The sequence below is a fragment of the Panthera uncia genome (assembly GCF_023721935.1).
Source record: "Panthera uncia isolate 11264 chromosome A1 unlocalized genomic scaffold, Puncia_PCG_1.0 HiC_scaffold_17, whole genome shotgun sequence".
Taxonomy (NCBI): domain Eukaryota; kingdom Metazoa; phylum Chordata; class Mammalia; order Carnivora; family Felidae; genus Panthera; species Panthera uncia.
In genome coordinates this window covers 95,321,148-95,338,464 of record NW_026057577.1, presented here as the reverse complement: position 1 = coordinate 95,338,464, position 17,317 = coordinate 95,321,148, and the positions used below count along the sequence as shown (strand labels likewise).

At 42.4% G+C, this 17,317-nt stretch overlaps 1 protein-coding gene and 1 long non-coding RNA gene across 2 annotated transcripts in view; one reads left to right on the top strand and one right to left on the bottom strand.

The window, feature by feature from the left end:
- LOC125934445 (uncharacterized) overlaps window positions 1–2,076 on the bottom strand; it is a 28,054-nt gene extending 25,978 nt beyond the window's left edge. Inside the window, exon 1 of the long non-coding RNA XR_007461399.1 lies at window positions 1,992–2,076. This is a non-coding gene — a long non-coding RNA (uncharacterized LOC125934445). The remainder of the gene's footprint in view (window positions 1–1,991) is intronic.
- Window positions 1–17,317, top strand: part of TENM2 (teneurin transmembrane protein 2) — a gene marked incomplete at its 5' end in the record, with an annotated part of 375,214 nt that overhangs the window by 152,825 nt on the left and 205,072 nt on the right. Inside the window, 2 exons of the mRNA XM_049648903.1 lie at window positions 6,134–6,366; window positions 6,473–6,666. Of these exons, the coding sequence (XP_049504860.1) occupies window positions 6,134–6,366; window positions 6,473–6,666 (427 nt within the window). The remainder of the gene's footprint in view (window positions 1–6,133; window positions 6,367–6,472; window positions 6,667–17,317) is intronic.

The following is a 17,317-nucleotide window of genomic DNA, read 5'->3' as shown; positions in this document are numbered from 1 at the left end:
ACTCTCTTCTCCCACTGACCCCACTCCAACCTCAAAGCTCCCCCAAATGTCAGCATGAATTGCTTTTTCACTCCCTTTGGGCTTTGGCTCAAATGTTACCTATCGGACACCATCCTTGACTGGTCTACATCTGAACAAAAAACTGAATTACTCACCCCCAGGCCCTGGCATCTCCAACCCTATTCATCCTCCACTTTTCATTTGTGTGTGTTTAGTTTCTATGTATCCCGCTAGAATGTAAGTTCCATGAGAGCAAGGAACTCCTTCTGTCAACTTCTTTATTCCTGGAGCCTAGAACACACCTAACACACAGTAGGTGCTCCATAAATATTTGCTGAATGATAAGTGATGAATAAAATGATGCAGTTAACATAATTAGCCCAGTACCTGGTGCATTGCCAAAATAATTGTTAATTGTCAACATCCTCATGGAGCAGGCTCATCTGCATGTGTTAATTTTGACTACAGCTTACAAAAGTGCCTTTGCAGATTTCCTGTGCAAGTTCAGGGTTAGTGTTTGTGCATTTGAGCCCTGATTATTCTGCTGTGGTTCTCTCCTCTCAGCAGTGGCACTTGGGGAATTGGCTACACTTCCCACAGGAGTCCTGGCATTGTTGACTAAATTGGCTGATGCAGTTGGGGCGGGGGGGGGGGGGGGGCAGGGAGTCCCAGCCTACCTGGTCTCTGAAGGAGCTTTGCCATCATCTCTAAGGCCCTTGTGAATCTGACCGCATGCTGAGCTATAAGACCCAGCAGGCAAGCCTCCCTCCTCCCACTTCCTAAGCTCTGCTTGGCCTCAAGCCTTCCATTTTCAAAGGGAAAGCCCAATCTCTTCCTCCGGTTATGTATCGACAAGGCTGATCTTTAAAGATACCCCCTGCTCCTGGAGGCCTGCTCAGCAAACACAGAGCATCCGTGGCCCCCGTGTTTGCCCTCCTTGACAAGCAGGGGCTGAGCAGCTCTCTGAGAAGCGCTGCTGACATATTGATTGACTCTCTTGTCAGGTTGATCCTCTGCCAGCCAATGAACATGGAAGGTTCTAAGTGGCACCCAGCAGGACCCACACATACCCTAATTACTATTTCAGACAACCCCCATTCCATGCTGCCACTTTTCAAGGCCTACATCTCCTGTCCTTGCAGTTGCTGGGGAATTCTGTTACCTGCAACCAACCCCTCTCCCTTAATCTTCACTTGATTACCTCTGAGTATTTCTTTTAGAGCCCATGTGACACAAAAACAGGCAACTCCGCTAAGGAACTATCACCCTAACTCCAAGTAGGTCTGTTGATTATTCTTGCTGAAATCTGGAATCTGTGTGTGGTCTATTCATCCTGCTTTGGTTCACTTTCAGCTCTTGGTGAAAGTTTTCTCCAATTAGCCAGGGAGATACATTCAGAGTTTGGCTGTTTATTGTGTTTTTAGTGGCTGATTTCCCAGCTGCCACCTGGATTACATGAACTTCCACTTGGAACCTTTCCCTGTTCCATCCTTGCTGACCCATGGAGCCCACTGTTCCATCTGAGGGTCTCCCTGGAGCAGAGCCTGTCAAGTTATGATAAATTGTGCATTTTGGCTGCCGACAGGGGTGAGTCACATTAGGGAGAGGACCTCCCAAACTCATTTCACTTCTGACCCTAGGATGGTCTGAACAGGACCTTTTGGGATGAGCTGCTAGAGCATTTGTGGAAAGTGAGAGAGGGGACCACCCCACTGCATCCGGGATGTCTTGTTGGAGAAAATGTAAGTTGATGATGCCAGTGTTCACACAAAGTCTTGAGACTTTCTAAGTCCAAATTAGAGTGCATGACAGCTGGATATACTATGACATAATATTTAAAGAGCTATTTTTGTGGTTGGTGACCTTAAGTATGTAGTAGTCCTAACTTTTCCTGGCTGGGTTTTAGAAAGGATCCTGACTCAATAAATAAATAACTTTAAGGAATGCACAGAGACCTGTTGTATAAAAATGGAGTATCTTAGTTTACTAACATGGCAGCTCCCCTTATCTTCAGTTTTGCCTTCTGAGGCTCAGTTACCCGTGGTCAACCGCAGTAAGCAGACCATCCTCCTTCTGACATATGGTCAGATGGTCAGCAAGAGCCTAACACTGTGGTCACAATGCCTGCATTATTCACCTCACTTCGTCTTATCACATAGACATTTTATTGTCTCACAGCATCACAAGATGAAGATACTTTGAGAAAGAGGGAGACCATGTTCACATAAATTTTATTAGAGTATATTTTTATAATTATTCTATTTTATTATTAGTCATTGTTGTAATCTCTTACTGTGCCTTATTTATAAGTTTAACTTTATCATAGGCATATATGTACAGGAAAAAGCATAGTGTACATAGGGTTCAGTACTATTCTGCAGTTTAAGGCATCCACCAGGAGGGCAAGTCTTAGAACGTATGCCCCATGGAAGAGTTGGGGCTGCTGCAAGCGAACCTATCAGTTAGGGAAGTCTCAGACATGCTGTTAAAACAAAGAACCCCAAACTCTCAGCAGTTTATAACAGTAACAGTTTATTCATTCATTCATTCTGTATTCTCCCACCTGTCAGCCATGGCTCTGAGCCATGTTATCGTTCCTCAAGACCCAAGTTGACCATGTGGCAGAAGGAAAAAAGGTATGCAAAGTGTGTGCTGCCAGGTCATGTGGCCATATCTGAATTCAACAAGACAGGAGATATCACCCCTTCAGGAAGAGGTGCTGAATATGGAAAATGGTCATTCGTCAACCACAGTGAGATTATCATGAGTTTCGAGCAAAAGACCAGGTTTGCTGAGATCCCATTGCAAACCAGAATTTGTACCCAAATCACTATGAAATATGAAGCAGATAACCACTTCCACTGTTATCTTCCTCTGATTGTGAAATCCCCAGTGATCAAACTTCATAGTCAGTAGTTTCTTTGTCTATGAAATGGGGATGGGGATAGTACCAACCAGAGATGTGAGTCATACATCTTAAGGTAATATCTGTAGAATGGCTCCTAAAGTGCTGGCCATAGAAGGGGTTCAAGGACTGGCAGCAGGTACTGATAACACTAGTACCCAAAATAGCTTCTCTTTGTAGTCTTGTCCCTATTGCTGCCAGCACTGTTGTAGTCCACCCTTCACGCCTCTCTATTAGATATTTTTGATTTGTGAGAGTATAATGTCCTACAATCCAGCCCCTCATATCTAACTCCATGTGTCATTATCTATTCTGGTAAACATTTATGGATGGAATGCCTTCTATATTCAAGACATTCTGCTAGATCTTCAAGGGTGTTGTGGACACTTGACCTCTCTCAAGCCCTCAGCAGCCATTATTCTACCTGTAAAGGGAAATATTTTCAGAAGGTGAAGGGAGAGATTGATGGAGACACGGATTTCTCAGCCCCAGCCATATAGCAAATCAGTAGCAGAATAAGAAATAGAGTTCTCATTAGTCAGGAAACTCATTTACTTCACAGCTCTCCTGGGTCTTCTTTATCCTAAGGACACTTTAGTCCATCCCCATAGGCCAGAAAGATACTCTCATTTTCTTACTCAAGTAAGAGAGAAGGAATAGCTGACCAAGAAAAAAAAAAAAAAAAAGTACAAACAAAAGCCTATTTCAGCGTCCCTCCCAAAAAACAAAAGAAGGTGGTTATACCCCTGATATAATTCTCACTTATTTGCTTAACGTTCAGTTCAACAACAGAAAATATGCCCAAACTTGAGTTTCATTTTTTTGCCTCGCTTCTGCTGGGATGACAGAGCTTACACTCAGCAGATTTGGCTCTTCCCCTTTGCCTGTCTCCATCTCACTTTCTTATTTCCTTTTCACTTCTGGGAGTTGTCTGAGCAGTTACTTGTCTCCTCTGACCCTAACCCTTCTCACCCCATCTCTCATCTTCTTGTTTTCAGAATACTTTTTTTTTTTAATAAAAAGATGCTATGTAACCCAAAACAAAAAGGGAGGGGTGAGCATTTCTGCAAACAGAACTTAGTTTCATGAATCCCCTCCTTATGCACAAGAAGATTAGGGTATTGTCTGCTTGCTGTTCTCTCGAAGTTGAAGTTGACGGTTGCAGTATGTTCCTCATCTTGGAGTGCCAAGACTGGGTTTGCAAAGAGGGGAACAGCTTTGAAAAGAGATTCACACTGATGGGGCGTTGGGCAGATTGTCATTCTTGCCTGATAGACCCACAGCTTCCTTCTCTAGATGAGAAACTCAAAGCTTTGTTAGGCCTGAGCCCAGCTGCACCTGCAGTACTGGTCTGTGTCTATCTTAAAACGCAGGGAGACCCTTCATGAGGGAACCACACCTCCACTGCAGCAACAAGCAGGCTCAAGGCAAGTCCCAAGACCCAAGAGTGACATTAAAAAAAAAAAAAAAAAAGGGAATCATTTTAAAATAGCTAATTCCTTGGCTCCCTTTCACCTGGTAATTACAAATCAGAAGCTATCGTTATCTCGAAGCAGCCACGATTAGTTCTCATTTCCTGACCTCTGTACAGTGAAAATATGTCATTATTTGAGGCAATAGAATCCGGTCTCTTCAAGTGAGTGACCTACATACAACGGATAAACTGCAGGAGAAAATTAGGCGTTACCTTGACAGAAAGTGTATAGTAAATGTCACTTATTCTTATTAGTATTTATCATCTCAAAGAGTTGCCTTACACTTCAAAGTAATGTATAGGGGGAAAAAAACATGGCTCTGAAATGGGGAAGTATGCAAAAAAATAAAATAAAAAAGCAGATATACACACAGGGACACCTTGGCACATTAATCTGCGGCCATCAATCTGAGCTGTATTGTTTGAAGATAGGTTTTTAACCTTAATAGAATGCAGCCTGACTTTAAGTGGTGGTAGGCATGCAGAATTAATTGCCGTGTGAACAATTTCCTAAGCATTGTTAATTGCGTTTCCTGTGGTTAATTGTTTCTCCCATCCCACATCATGCCCCGAACCTTTCCCTGTCAACAGCCCTTTCTCTCCTGCAGCGCTGGAACCCTAGCAATAGCATCAACCTATGTCCGGTTGAAATGCCAGACAGACACAGTGTGGTTATTGTTTGAATGGGCAGTATGCAGGGGAGTGTACTCCTTATTTATCTGCAAATGAAGCATTTCTTAGATGGGGACTTTGAAAGAATACAGGTGTTTGGGATTTGCCTTTCATTCCACATAGCAAAAACAACTCCCCCAGAACCATGGAAGATGGGGTGATTTGAGCTTGAGAAACCACCTGGGAAGTGGTGAGCTGGCACAGGGTGACAAGAAAGACAGGAGGGAAGGAAGGAAGTTTGTGTTGAAGGTTTGCAGTACACGTGGAAATAAAGCAAGAGTCCTACAAACATGTTTGTCTCATTAGCAAAGATAGCACCTTGGCACTCCAGCTCCCTCTGTCCCCGTGGGAAAGCATGGGTGCGGGTGCAGGGTGTGAGAGGGAATCATCATAGTATTCTTGTGAAAGGACCCCATTCTGCAACCACCCCTGAGCTTTTTCTACAGTGGGCTGAAAGGTACCCACTTAGCAGGAAGAGAGGTGGAAAGGAAAGGCAGTTTGAGAGCTTGAACTAGAATGGTGAGCTTACAGGGGCCAGTCCAGCTGTGGGCAATACTTGCTGCATTGCTGTTTTAGTGCAACTACAGTCTCAGCAGCAGACCATCCCATCTGGGGAGCCTTGTTTTGACACTGACTGTTTTGAGTAGTTTGGGGGAAATTATCCTTGTCAACGCCCTTGGACCCTCAGTCTAAAAACAGCTGCATCCACAGTGTGGGAGAGGTTGGATGTGATGGAGCAGTATTCTTTACAGCGATTCCAGAGGGACATTTTCTCCTCCATGGTAGAGAGGCCTGAACTCTGATTCCCCCTCCTCTTCTCCCCACCTTGGGGATCCTCTCACCAAAGGTGGTGAACAGCAGCACAGGGAGAGGAGACCTAATCACCCGGATCTCCTCCCTTTCTGTATTTAGCTAATCCCTGAGGCCTGGGGTAAGCTGGGGGGTTTTTGTTGATGTTGTTTTTGGTTTTTTTTTTGTTTTTTGAAGTGCAGTTTCCTTAAAAGGCAATTGCTTGGAAGAGGCACCTGGCCCTCCCCCCTTGACATTTGCATTGCTGAATTATCTATTCATATTTTCATTACTTTGTCTCTCCTGCAGCAATGCATCTGCTGGGACTCAATTGGCAACTGCAGCCGGCAGATGGACACACCTTTAACAATGGGATAAGGACCGGCCTACCAGGAAGCGATGATGTGGCAACAATGCCATCTGGAGGCAAAGGTGAGGTTACAGCTGCTGCTTGCCCTCTTGAGGTCACAGGGAAATTCAGAGCTCCCGCCAACCGGTTTAGGTTTTCTAATCCAAATATTGGAAGGTACACAAAAAGGAAAAGAAATTGGTCGGGTGGGGGGGGGGGGGGCAAATCCATTGCCTTTCGTAGGTGCCCCTGTTAAAATCTGTTTGCTGTTCCTGTCTGTTAGCTGCGTTTGGCTGGAGCCACTGAGAGTTGGCACCCCGCCTTCCCAGACCAATGTGCATACCTCTGCTATCTGGAGCCACTTGAAAGCCTCCCGAGGCCCGAGCAGAAGCAGCAACAACAGCAGCAGCTGGAGAGGCAGCAGCAGCAGCAGGAGAAAGTCCTGCCTAATCAAGAAAGCCGAGAGCAGCAGGCTACGTGTGCCGCTAGACCAGAGCCCACTCCCCAGAGGAGAGAGGCAGCCTCCCCAGGGAGGAAGGGCTGCCTGGCAGGAAAGAGAAAGACTCTGAGCTGTTCTGCTTTGGGAGAGAATAGAACAGAGTTTTGACAACTCAGGGAACAAAGCTCTCTCCTCAGAACAGCAAAGGGGACAATGGAGATGTTTATTGAAGCAATCAGGCAACTGTATTCTTGCAGGAAAAAAAAAAAAATAGGTGCTAACAAGGTGCTAAGAAGGAAGAGAAAAAACAGGACTGTGAGGAGGTAGAGACAGGGGGCAATTAAAAAAAACAACAGCAACCGATGGCAGACTGTGGGGTGTGCTTGAGTCAGGATGGAAATCACAAACAGGAGAGATGGTGTGGAAGGGCTTCTCCAAACACAGACACTTCCACTCTGCCTCCTAGCACATCAGAACAGTTTACCTAGCACAGTTTACCCTCATGTTTCTTAAAATACCCCACAGAGATAGTTCAGAGACAAGAAAGGAAATAACGTTTACTGGACACCTGGTGTGCACCAAGCTAAGCATTGCCTAATTTCAACAGCTGTAAAAGGAAGGGTATCATCTCAGGGAAACCGAGGCCCAGGGTGTTTTGGAAACTTTCCCCAGTCAAACACATAGGCAGGTACAGACTTAAACTCAAGTCTGTGCTCTGTGCATCTTTGGGCAAGTTGGGGTATTCCTCAGCACCATCATTTCCCACAGAGAAGATTCCAGAATTCATCTTCCCTTAGAGATGCACGTTAGTCATACTGAGATGTTAATGTTGCTTAAATTATTCTCCCTGGAGTTGTCCTAATGGCATCGAGTGTAACTTTTTTGTCTTTCTTTGTATCCCGTCTTCAAGAATCGCTCTATTCATCCATCCTAATCATAACACTAAATTACCTTTAAGTAAGCATGAAAAAGTTTTATCTGAGGATGAAATTATATGCTTTCCATTATCAGGTAACTAAAACTAGATCTAAAAATGGAAAGTATATCTTGCCTTAACGGATCATGTTCTGCCTTAACTGACCAAAAAGCCTGAAGCCAGATTTGTTGGTCTCTGATGTGTAGTCCATTCCCTCCAGTATTTGACATCATCCACAGCTCCTGTTTCCTTTATGACAGTGTTTCTCTGTGGGGCATTTTTGGCCCCCAGGGGACATTGGGCAAGTGTCTGAAGACTTCTTTGGTTGTCACAGTTAGAGGAGGTGCAACTGGCATTTAGCAGAGAGAGGCTGAGATGTGGTTAAGTAAAAGGACAGCCCCTACAGCAAAGAATGATCCTGCCCAAGAGGTCCATGGTGCTGCTCTTGGAGAAACGCTTTAGGGGGTCTCTGCTGCTTCTGATCCCTAAGCTCCCTTTAATTCACAAGTCAGCAGCACCCTGCCCCTTGAGAAGAATGCAGAACACACATTTGAAAGTGAATATGCATATTCGCTCATGGGGCACAGGTATATATTTGGTATGTATACATTCTGAAGTTACATGCAAATGCTTCTTAAATAGCATCCTTTACCGAAGAGACTCACAGATTGGCACTAACTTCCATAAGTTAAGGTCAGCCACTCTGCGCATTTGTGATTAAGTTTTGTTTCCAACTCCCACCCCCACCTGAACATCCCATATCAGCAGAACTGAAGATTCCCTGAAGAGAACAAGTCCTAACTAAGAGTACAGTGTCTCTCAATTAAATGAAGAAACACTTTCCACAGTGCCTTTGGAAAGACCAGAATTTTCCCCCTCAGATGCAACATGCCTTTTTAAGTCCTGTAACATCACCAGTTATTTTCCAAATGAGTTTACAAGATAGTAAAATGGTTGCCAAATTGTTGTCCAATGAATTCTGTCAATAGGACTCTTATGAAAAAGTGCGAGAATTTAAAATAAAGCTGAACGAAAACTGGGAACATCTCCTTTCTGAACACCAAAGAGTACTCTTCTTATGACCGAAGACAGCAGATCTCTCAAGCTGCTGTAAAGTTTGGTCTAAAAAAATAACTAGAAAGATTTTGGCTTTCTCACAGCCACCTATGTCTTTTTGAAAAAGTGAACCTCAGGTTTCAATTTCTTTACCTAGTGACCTCCCTCCTCCCCACTCCCCAATTCTATACATTTAGATAACCTGAATCAATTCCCATCGACTAGTTTTCCAGTGTTTCAAAGAGACAATCAAGATATATTGGCAATAAGTAAATTAAATAACACCCCCTCCATTTTTTTGTGGTATACGATAATCCTTCACTCCAATAATGTTTTAATCAAGATACACCACACATTGCCAGGGAGGTTAATCTTATTAAGCAATTACTGGGTAAGTATCCAGCAGAAGCAAATTAAAATGTAAGCAAAACAAGGGTATGTGAGTTCCATCTAAGATGGCACATCGATAGAGATTTCATTACTTGGTCTTTAGGAGTGTTTACATTGCTCAGATTTGGAAAGGAGTCTAATAGACAGGGCAGCCTACACTCTCTGATATGTTAGTGGAAACAAAGCACTTGATTAATTAGTTAGGAGAGTATGTTCTTTGGGCTTTGTCTTCCCTTTTCCATTTGTTGTTGTTCATGGTTTATTTTTTCTCCATTCTCTCTTTCAATTAAACCTTAATGTGGTTGGTTTGGTTGTTGGGTTTCACATCAAGAAAAGGGAGCCCACAGACTGCCAGAATCACTCACCATCTCGAGTGTATTTCTATGTTAAAAGGAATGAACTCATACATCTTCATTACAAGAGCACAGAGCACTTTTTCTATAGATCTGGGATTAGATAAGCCTTGAGAACGAAGATTCAATACAGTGTTCTGACCTGGTCAGATAACATAAGGGAATCCAGTTTGATAGGCTAGGCCCAGAGGCAAAGAATACAAGAGCTTTTAAAGGGCACATCACATGTAGCCAATTTGTGCACTGATCTTAAGAAAGAATAAACTCCCAAGTAGAATTTCATGGATCATTCTCAAAACCTCACTCATTTTAAAGTCAAGGTGTCCTCTATATCAGAGGTCAGCAAATAACATCTCATGAACCAAATCAGGCCAGCCATGTGTTTTTGCAAATAAAGTTTTATTGGAGCATAGCCATATTCATTCATTGCCTATGGCTGCTTTTGCACTACAACAATGGAGCTGAGTAGATGCAACAGAGATGAGATGGCCCACTAAAGCATAAAATATTTGTTACCTGACCCATTATGGAAGTTTGCCTACTACTCTGTATCATTTGCAAACCTATGTCTGCTCTCATTGGACTGTTCTGCAACTATAAATTATAGGAGATGAGGCAGAAGAGACCAAACTCCCAATAGATCAGCATTTCCGTCTTGACCAAGGGTTGGGCATATTTTGGGTAACACTGCATCGACAGATTCTGTGTAACATATGACTCTAGAGTTGGTCCAGCTGGTTACAACTGTCAGCTCCATCACTTAGCTGCTTGAACATAAGCAGGTCATTTGTCCTCCCTCAGCCACCAATTCCTCATCCATAAAATGGAACTCCTCACACTTGGCATCCAGTATAAAGGAGACAGTGCTTGTAAAACATGGTGTGTGGCATCAGGCAGTTAATAAGAGATCCGGGAATATTAGTTGTCACTGACATCATCATGCCATCTCTCAGTTACTCCATTTAACAAGCATCCACGGGCTGACACTTCTTATGAGGTATTGTAGTTTCCAAAGGTGAAGGCTGCCTTCAGAATGTCAAGATAGAGAGTCGTTCTGCTTCATCTTTTCCCTTTGCCTTCTAAGAATTAGAACCAACCCAGATGTGGAGACTTCTTCCCAAACATTTGCTTGATGAGGTCAGTGGGAAGCAAGACTTCCCATTCACAAGGGCCAATGTGCAAAACAAGCTGGCCCGTTCCCCACAGCATTATTTGTCTCACTGCAGCTTGAGTTCCATCACTGCCAGACTGTCTGTTTTAAGCCCCACCATTCTCGGTTTATAACTCAGCTGTAAACATTTATTTGTGCCTGGAGCACATTTCTTTCCTACCCTTTGAAAAAAAAAAAATCAGAATTTCCAGATGGTATGCAAGTTGGAAAAAAATGGCAAAGACTGTTATTCTGTTTAGAAACATGTTTTTCTACACTTGCCCTTTCAGCAAAAACTTCATAATGATTTTTACTAGTTGGCTTAATGCATGGTACTAGGAGCCAGATTAGCAGGGAGGTTGGTAATTCTTCCTCTGGCTCTTGTCAGCCTCTCAATGAACACAGCCCAGGGTTTCAAAATGATCACTTCTCTACATGGGGCTTTTTCAAAGTCAGTGAAGTTCCCAGAAGGGCAAGGGGTGGTTATGTTTGAGCCAACCATTACAATACTGCACGTCTGCTGGCAAATATACCAATAGCCTACATACCAATGTAACAACTCCTCTCAGTTTGGAGGCCATCTTATTCTCCCTTTGTTACATGTGAGTACTGCTTACGCACTTCATATTGCTGATTTTAGCTTCTGATTGCTACCCACAACCCCGTTCTAAGTTGTATAATTTCTGTTGTACCTGACATCATTGTGGGTTGACATGGGTATTAATAGCAAGATAATCTATCTCCCTCCCTAGTGCATTTATCCTCACTTGTGCTGGCACGTTTCTCTTTCAGAGTTGACTTGTACATCCAGAGGGTGGTCCCTGCCACCTGTTTGGATACACACCTCTTTGTATGTCTTGTACTTAGGCCAATGTCCGAAAAGCAGCCAGCGGGGTGATTAGAAATGTGGGTTCTGGAAGCGTTCATATTTTGGATCCCAGTTCTACCACTTAAGAGCTGTGTGACCTTAAGCAAGTCACTGTATTTTCATGGTTCTCTAATCTGAAAACCGGAAAAGTCACAAACATATCAGGAGATGGCATGGCCAGCAGTAACCACTCAGTAAATTTTAGCTGCTATAAATAACACTAATAAACTGAACTACATATTAATGCAGAATCATGCTCACCTGATGGTCAGATAAATAAATGTCTGTTAATTCCCCTAGTGGCAAAGAGTTGGCCATTTTTACCTAAGGTGACAAATTGGGTTTCAAAAGATGTAAAGGCCACATGTAGTCCCAACTGCTGAAGGATTTTATAAAAATCATTATTGCTGTGTGATGTTGTGAATACATCATGGGAGCAGTGAACACTGAGGATAGAAATCTATTCCTGAAGAATAGCCAGCCAGCAGCAGGGTGAAGGCTGATGGGCTGATTCAGAGGAGCTGTAGTATAAGGCAGTGAATCTAATGTCCTTAGGAGAATCTCTTTGCCTATCTCTTGGTTAAACAGAAGCTTCAGATGGTTGTCCTGATTCCCAAATAAATGGAAACGAGGTGTAATGACTGAAGCAATAATCTGAATTCAACTTTATTTGCAATAGATAAAAATATGTGAGGCAGAATAATCTGTAAGGCAGATTTATGCTGAGGTGCCTCTGGAGTTCGGTTAAGTTTAGGAAGTATTAATATGAGGTTTCATTTCCCGGCTATGACTATGAGTCCATTCCCGTTATCACTTGTTTGGGGAATAGTCTCGCTGTTTCCATAAATGAATTATGGCAACATTTTCTGAAATGATTAGCTCCTAATGTGGCTATGGAAAGCTGTCGTTTTGCTTGACATCAGTCTTATTTAACTGGTTGGAATTTTAGGTACGTGTTTCTGAAATAGGCAATAGCTTCACATTTACATGAGCACTCTTCCGTGGAGTTATAGAGGTGGACTATCCTATAAAATTGATCATTTAGAGTGTTGCCTCAAAAATCCAAGAAATCTCATCTTTAAGCTGGAGATGAATCAGCCAGAACCATCATGAAGCATCTGCTTTTTAGGGCAAAATGATCATCATCTCTACTTTTGGTCCTGCATCTCATAGATAGGGAGGAAAGTTTGACATAGAAGCTGTAGCTCAGGGAAATGTGGGTGGGACTCAGTGCTCCTTGCCAGGACACGATGCTCAGTCACTACCCAGAACCCAAGGGTGGTGGCCAGTCTTTCACTGAATGATTATGGGATGGCTGTTTAAATCTTCCCCTGATGCCACCAATTGAAGCCCACACTGAGTCCCTGGGACCTTGCCCTGCTGCCTGGATGAGGGATACTGGGAGTATGATATGCATCCCAACGTTTGATGTTGAGCAAAAATTACCTAGCGCTATAGTAGATGCTTGACAAATATTTGTTGCGTCAAGTATGAATGAATGATCTCCACAACATTGCTTGGGACACTTGTTAGTCATTGTTAAATAAAATCTGGCAGCTTTTTGCTAAAGTAGGCTCCAGAAAGTTGTCTACCTGAAAAGCAGCTAGAGTATACAGCAACATGGGCAATTTGGAACTCGATCTTGTGACTTTGTTTTTTCTGCTTTTAGCACCTTCCTTCACGTGACTGGTCCCTCCTTATCTATAGACATATTGATCACTCATTGAATATTGATTTCAGCTGCTCTAGAAAATGACTTCCTGCTTCACTGAGTCCTATCCCACCCTGTGGCCCTTTATCTCATTGTTACCTACACTAGTTCATTGTACCTATGCTGGGCAGCCTATATTTTAACTATACCATCATAAATTTATACTCTAAATCTGGGGAAAATAGTTATGGCTGTGTTTGGGTAGCACAACACCTGGGTAGAAAGATGTAGAAGTGCCACAGATTGGGTACTACATATGTTACCCTGGTTAATCCTCAGAAACTACCCCATTATACAGATGAGTAGACAAACCCAGAAAAAGGGAGTGGTTAGCCCAAAGACAACAGCTAGTGGTTGTCAGAGCTGGGATTCAAACCCAGGGCTGACAGCTTCACTGTCCAACATGCCTCCTGAGGTCTCAGATCTTCTCAGTAAAGGATAGAAAGTGTGATTACTTTGCTTCCTTGTTGTCTGTCTCTCAGTGGCACCCCATTAGGAATTAGCCATGTTGGGGTCCTAGAACACAAGCAGGGCCAGGGGGAGCCCAGATTTAGATCCTCCTTGGTGGGACTGGGAGCCTGACTCAGGGTGCTGGCCTCCTTGACCTTCAGGAGCAGCACAGATCTTCACTCCTGTTGGACACCAGCCCAGGAATTTGACCTCTAGGAACAGAGCTACTGAGACCGTTCCCCACACTGGCTTCAGCAGTTTACAAATGACAGCTTTCCTATTTATGTCTTTCAAGGCAATGTTTGCATAACATTTTTTCCTTTCTTATTGTTTTTAACATTACAGAAGTTTTGCACACTCAATTTATTTTATTTTTTTAACGTTTTATTTTTGAGACAGAGAGAGACAGAGCATGAATGGGGGCAGGTCAGAGAGAGAGGGACACACAGAATCCGAAACAGGCTCCAGGCTCTGAGCTGTCAGCACAGAGCCCGACGCGGGGCTCGAACTCACGGACTGTGAGATCATGACCTGAGCTGAAGTGGGACGCTTAACTGACTAAGCCACCCAGGCGCCCCTGCACACTCAATTTAAAGATGTTTTTTAATTATGTAGAAAAGTTTTTTTTTTCCTCTGTTACAAAGAATGTTGTGTAACAACTGGCAAATTTGAATCAGATCTTTAAGTTAGAAATACATTGTATCAATGTTAATTTACTGTTTTTAATAATTGTACAGTGGCTCTGAAAAAGAATGCCTTTGTTTTTAGGAAAAACACATAGAAGAATCAAGAGGTAAAAGGAACAACCTATCTGTAACTTATTCTCCATTCTTCAGGAAAAAAACAGAGAAAAGAAAGAATGATAGAACAAATATGTATTAAATTTATGGAATCTGGGTGAATGATATGCAGGAATTCTTTGTACTGTTTTCTAAAAATGTTACTGTAAATCTGAAATTATTTCAAAATGAAGATTTTTTTATATAAAAGTATTGAAAACTCCACTTTGCAAAAGCAGAATTCAGTTGCCATTATCTGGAGAATTTACTTTGAAAGTAGTCACTAGCTTTTAATAGTAATTGTAACTTATGTTAAACGAATTGAATTTGTTAAAAGTGAAATCGGATAACCTCTCCTCCCTCCTGCGGACCACACACACACACACACACACACACCCCACACACCACACACACTCTTTGTAGTATATATCCAGAGATGACTCACCCCTCCTCACCCCCTAGCTCTCTCTGTTAGAACACAGTAGACTACAGTGTAATGTCCCATATGATACTCTGAGTCCAAACCTCTCTCATGTAGATAAAGACACTGAGACTTTGAGAGCTAGAACTGCCTCCAGCTAGTCAGCTCCCTAGTAGCAAGGAGGGAGTTCAAACAAACAGTTCATTTACACCCCTGTTTCTTTCCACAAAAGGTCCAAGGTTAAATATCAGGAATAAGACCCTTCGCTTTTGGTTGTTATCTAACAACCTTTCCACCATATTCCAGTCTCCCTGGTTTGCTTATTTATCTATAAGTTTTTATACAAAAGGTACATTAAGAGTTTATTCATGATTTTTGAAGAGGGTTTTCAGTGAAGGATCCTTTAAATAGTAAATTTCTCCATAAAGCTTTCAAGCTTTTGGTTTTACTGGGGGAGGGGGGGAGTCAGTTTACATGCAACTTTTCAAAGTAAATCTACTTTAAGGCACTCATTTTTACCTGGTGGTCACAGGGGTTATGTTAAAACACCCCAGCAGCTGGGCAGGTAAAACTTGATTCAGTTCAGCAAGCATTTATAAATCATCCATGGTTTGCCAGGTGCAAACCATATAGAACCCAAAGATGCATTTGCACCTCTATCTGACCTCAGGGAGTGCAGTGTCTAATATGAGAGACTTACGAAGGCAAGCAAAATCAATTATAGGACCTAACAACAGGTGCTGGACCCTGCAGTAGACTTAAGTGTAAATGCTATGAACACTCGGAGAAAGAGTCTACTTATTTGATGGTAGGAGTGAAGGCTGGGTGTAAAGGAAAAGACAGCATCAGTGTAAAGGTGCAGCTGACCTGGACCTTCATTTCAGGGCTACTCAGTAAAACAGGTTTATCAATAAAGTAATCATACCAGCTCTGGAAAGTCCCACCAAAAATCAGTAGTGGGAACAGATCCCAACCAACAATTTTACACTTGTTCCCATAGTTAAGTCTATTCCAGAAGAATTAGACACTGTCTCTTGATTGGTAGATATACAAATATATAAACATAGATATACACATATACATAAACATATATATCACATATCCATGCAATGTTTTTTTTTTCTTTTTCTTTTAGAAAATCTTTTACTCTAGGGGCCCCTAGGTGGTCAGTTGGTTTACTGTCTGACTCTTGATTTGGGTTCAGGTCATGATCTCACAGTTCTGAGATCGAGCCCCGCAACAGGCTCCAGGATGACCTGCTTAGGATTCTCTCTCCCTCTCTCTGCCCCTTCCCATAAGATACTCTGCTCACACGCACACACATTCATTCATTCATTCTCTCTCTCTCTGTCTCTGTCTCTCTTCTCTCTCTCTCTCTCTCAAAATAAATAAATTTTTAAAAAAGGAAAATCCTTTACTCTAAAAAGAAAGCCAGGTGCTTTCCCATATAGCTCTTAATTTTTTTATTTAATTAAATGAAGCTAACTAGCATATATTTTGCTATTATTATGTGCCAGGCTCTGTACAAAGCCCTTTGTACACTTCCATTTGTTACTCCCACCCTATGAGATAGTTACTATAAAGAAGAATGGAGACCCAGAGAGGTTAAGCAAATTGCTAGAGGTCCACAGCAAGGAAGAACCAGAGACAATTTAAACCCACTGTGTCTGGCTGCAAAACCTGTACTTCATCACCCAATGTACTTCCTCCTTTAGTGGATTGGAAATGAAGAAGGGGAGCATATGAAATCCTAGGAGGAGGTGTGAATACTGAAAAGGCAGCCTGTACTCGCTGATGGTAGCAGCTAATTTACAGAAGGTGGTGTCCTGAAGTTGGGTCTAGTAAAAGAACAGGGCTCCCACTGCTGTACAAACCAAGCCCCTGAGGCTCCTTGTCTGAATTCCTCCAGAGCAACCATTCTCTGGCAGCTGGCTCCCTTGTGAATCTCTTGCATCCTCATTGAGCTTGACATTATCAAAATCCGTTTAGGTTTCAACAGTAGATTAGCAGGCTCGTGGGTGCTGATTTCCTGCTTCTTTTTCATATCCTGTCATTAACCCAGCAACCCCTGAAAGCCCAACAGACATGAAGGAAAGCCCATCTTATTAAGTTTAAAGATGAATAATTTCTTTAAAATTCTTTTTTTATTTTAAATGAATTTCTTTAACTTGTTGCCACACTGTGATTGCTGGGTTTATTTTTGGTTTCTATCAGAGGCCCCTAAACTATTCTTCCCCAGGGGTCTTTTTTATTACACCTCTTCCTTACTGGGTCCTTTTTATCATATCCCTTCCCCCCAAAGACCCTAATGTGGGGGAGGGGGAAGTCTGCCAAAAGCAGCATTTTTACATACAAATTAGTTTTCAAATTATAATAATTAGAGCTTCTGATTAATGGATAATAACAAGTATTTCCCCCTGGACATGCCATTATTTCAGCAAAATCAACAACACTCCAGGCTGAGAGCCTTATTGATAATAATAGTAATGGTAGCTAATTTTTATTTAGGACTTCTGTTGCGCCTAAAATTAAGAGCTTTGCATGCATTAACTCATTAAATCCTCACAACAACCCTATGAAATAAGTAATAGTATC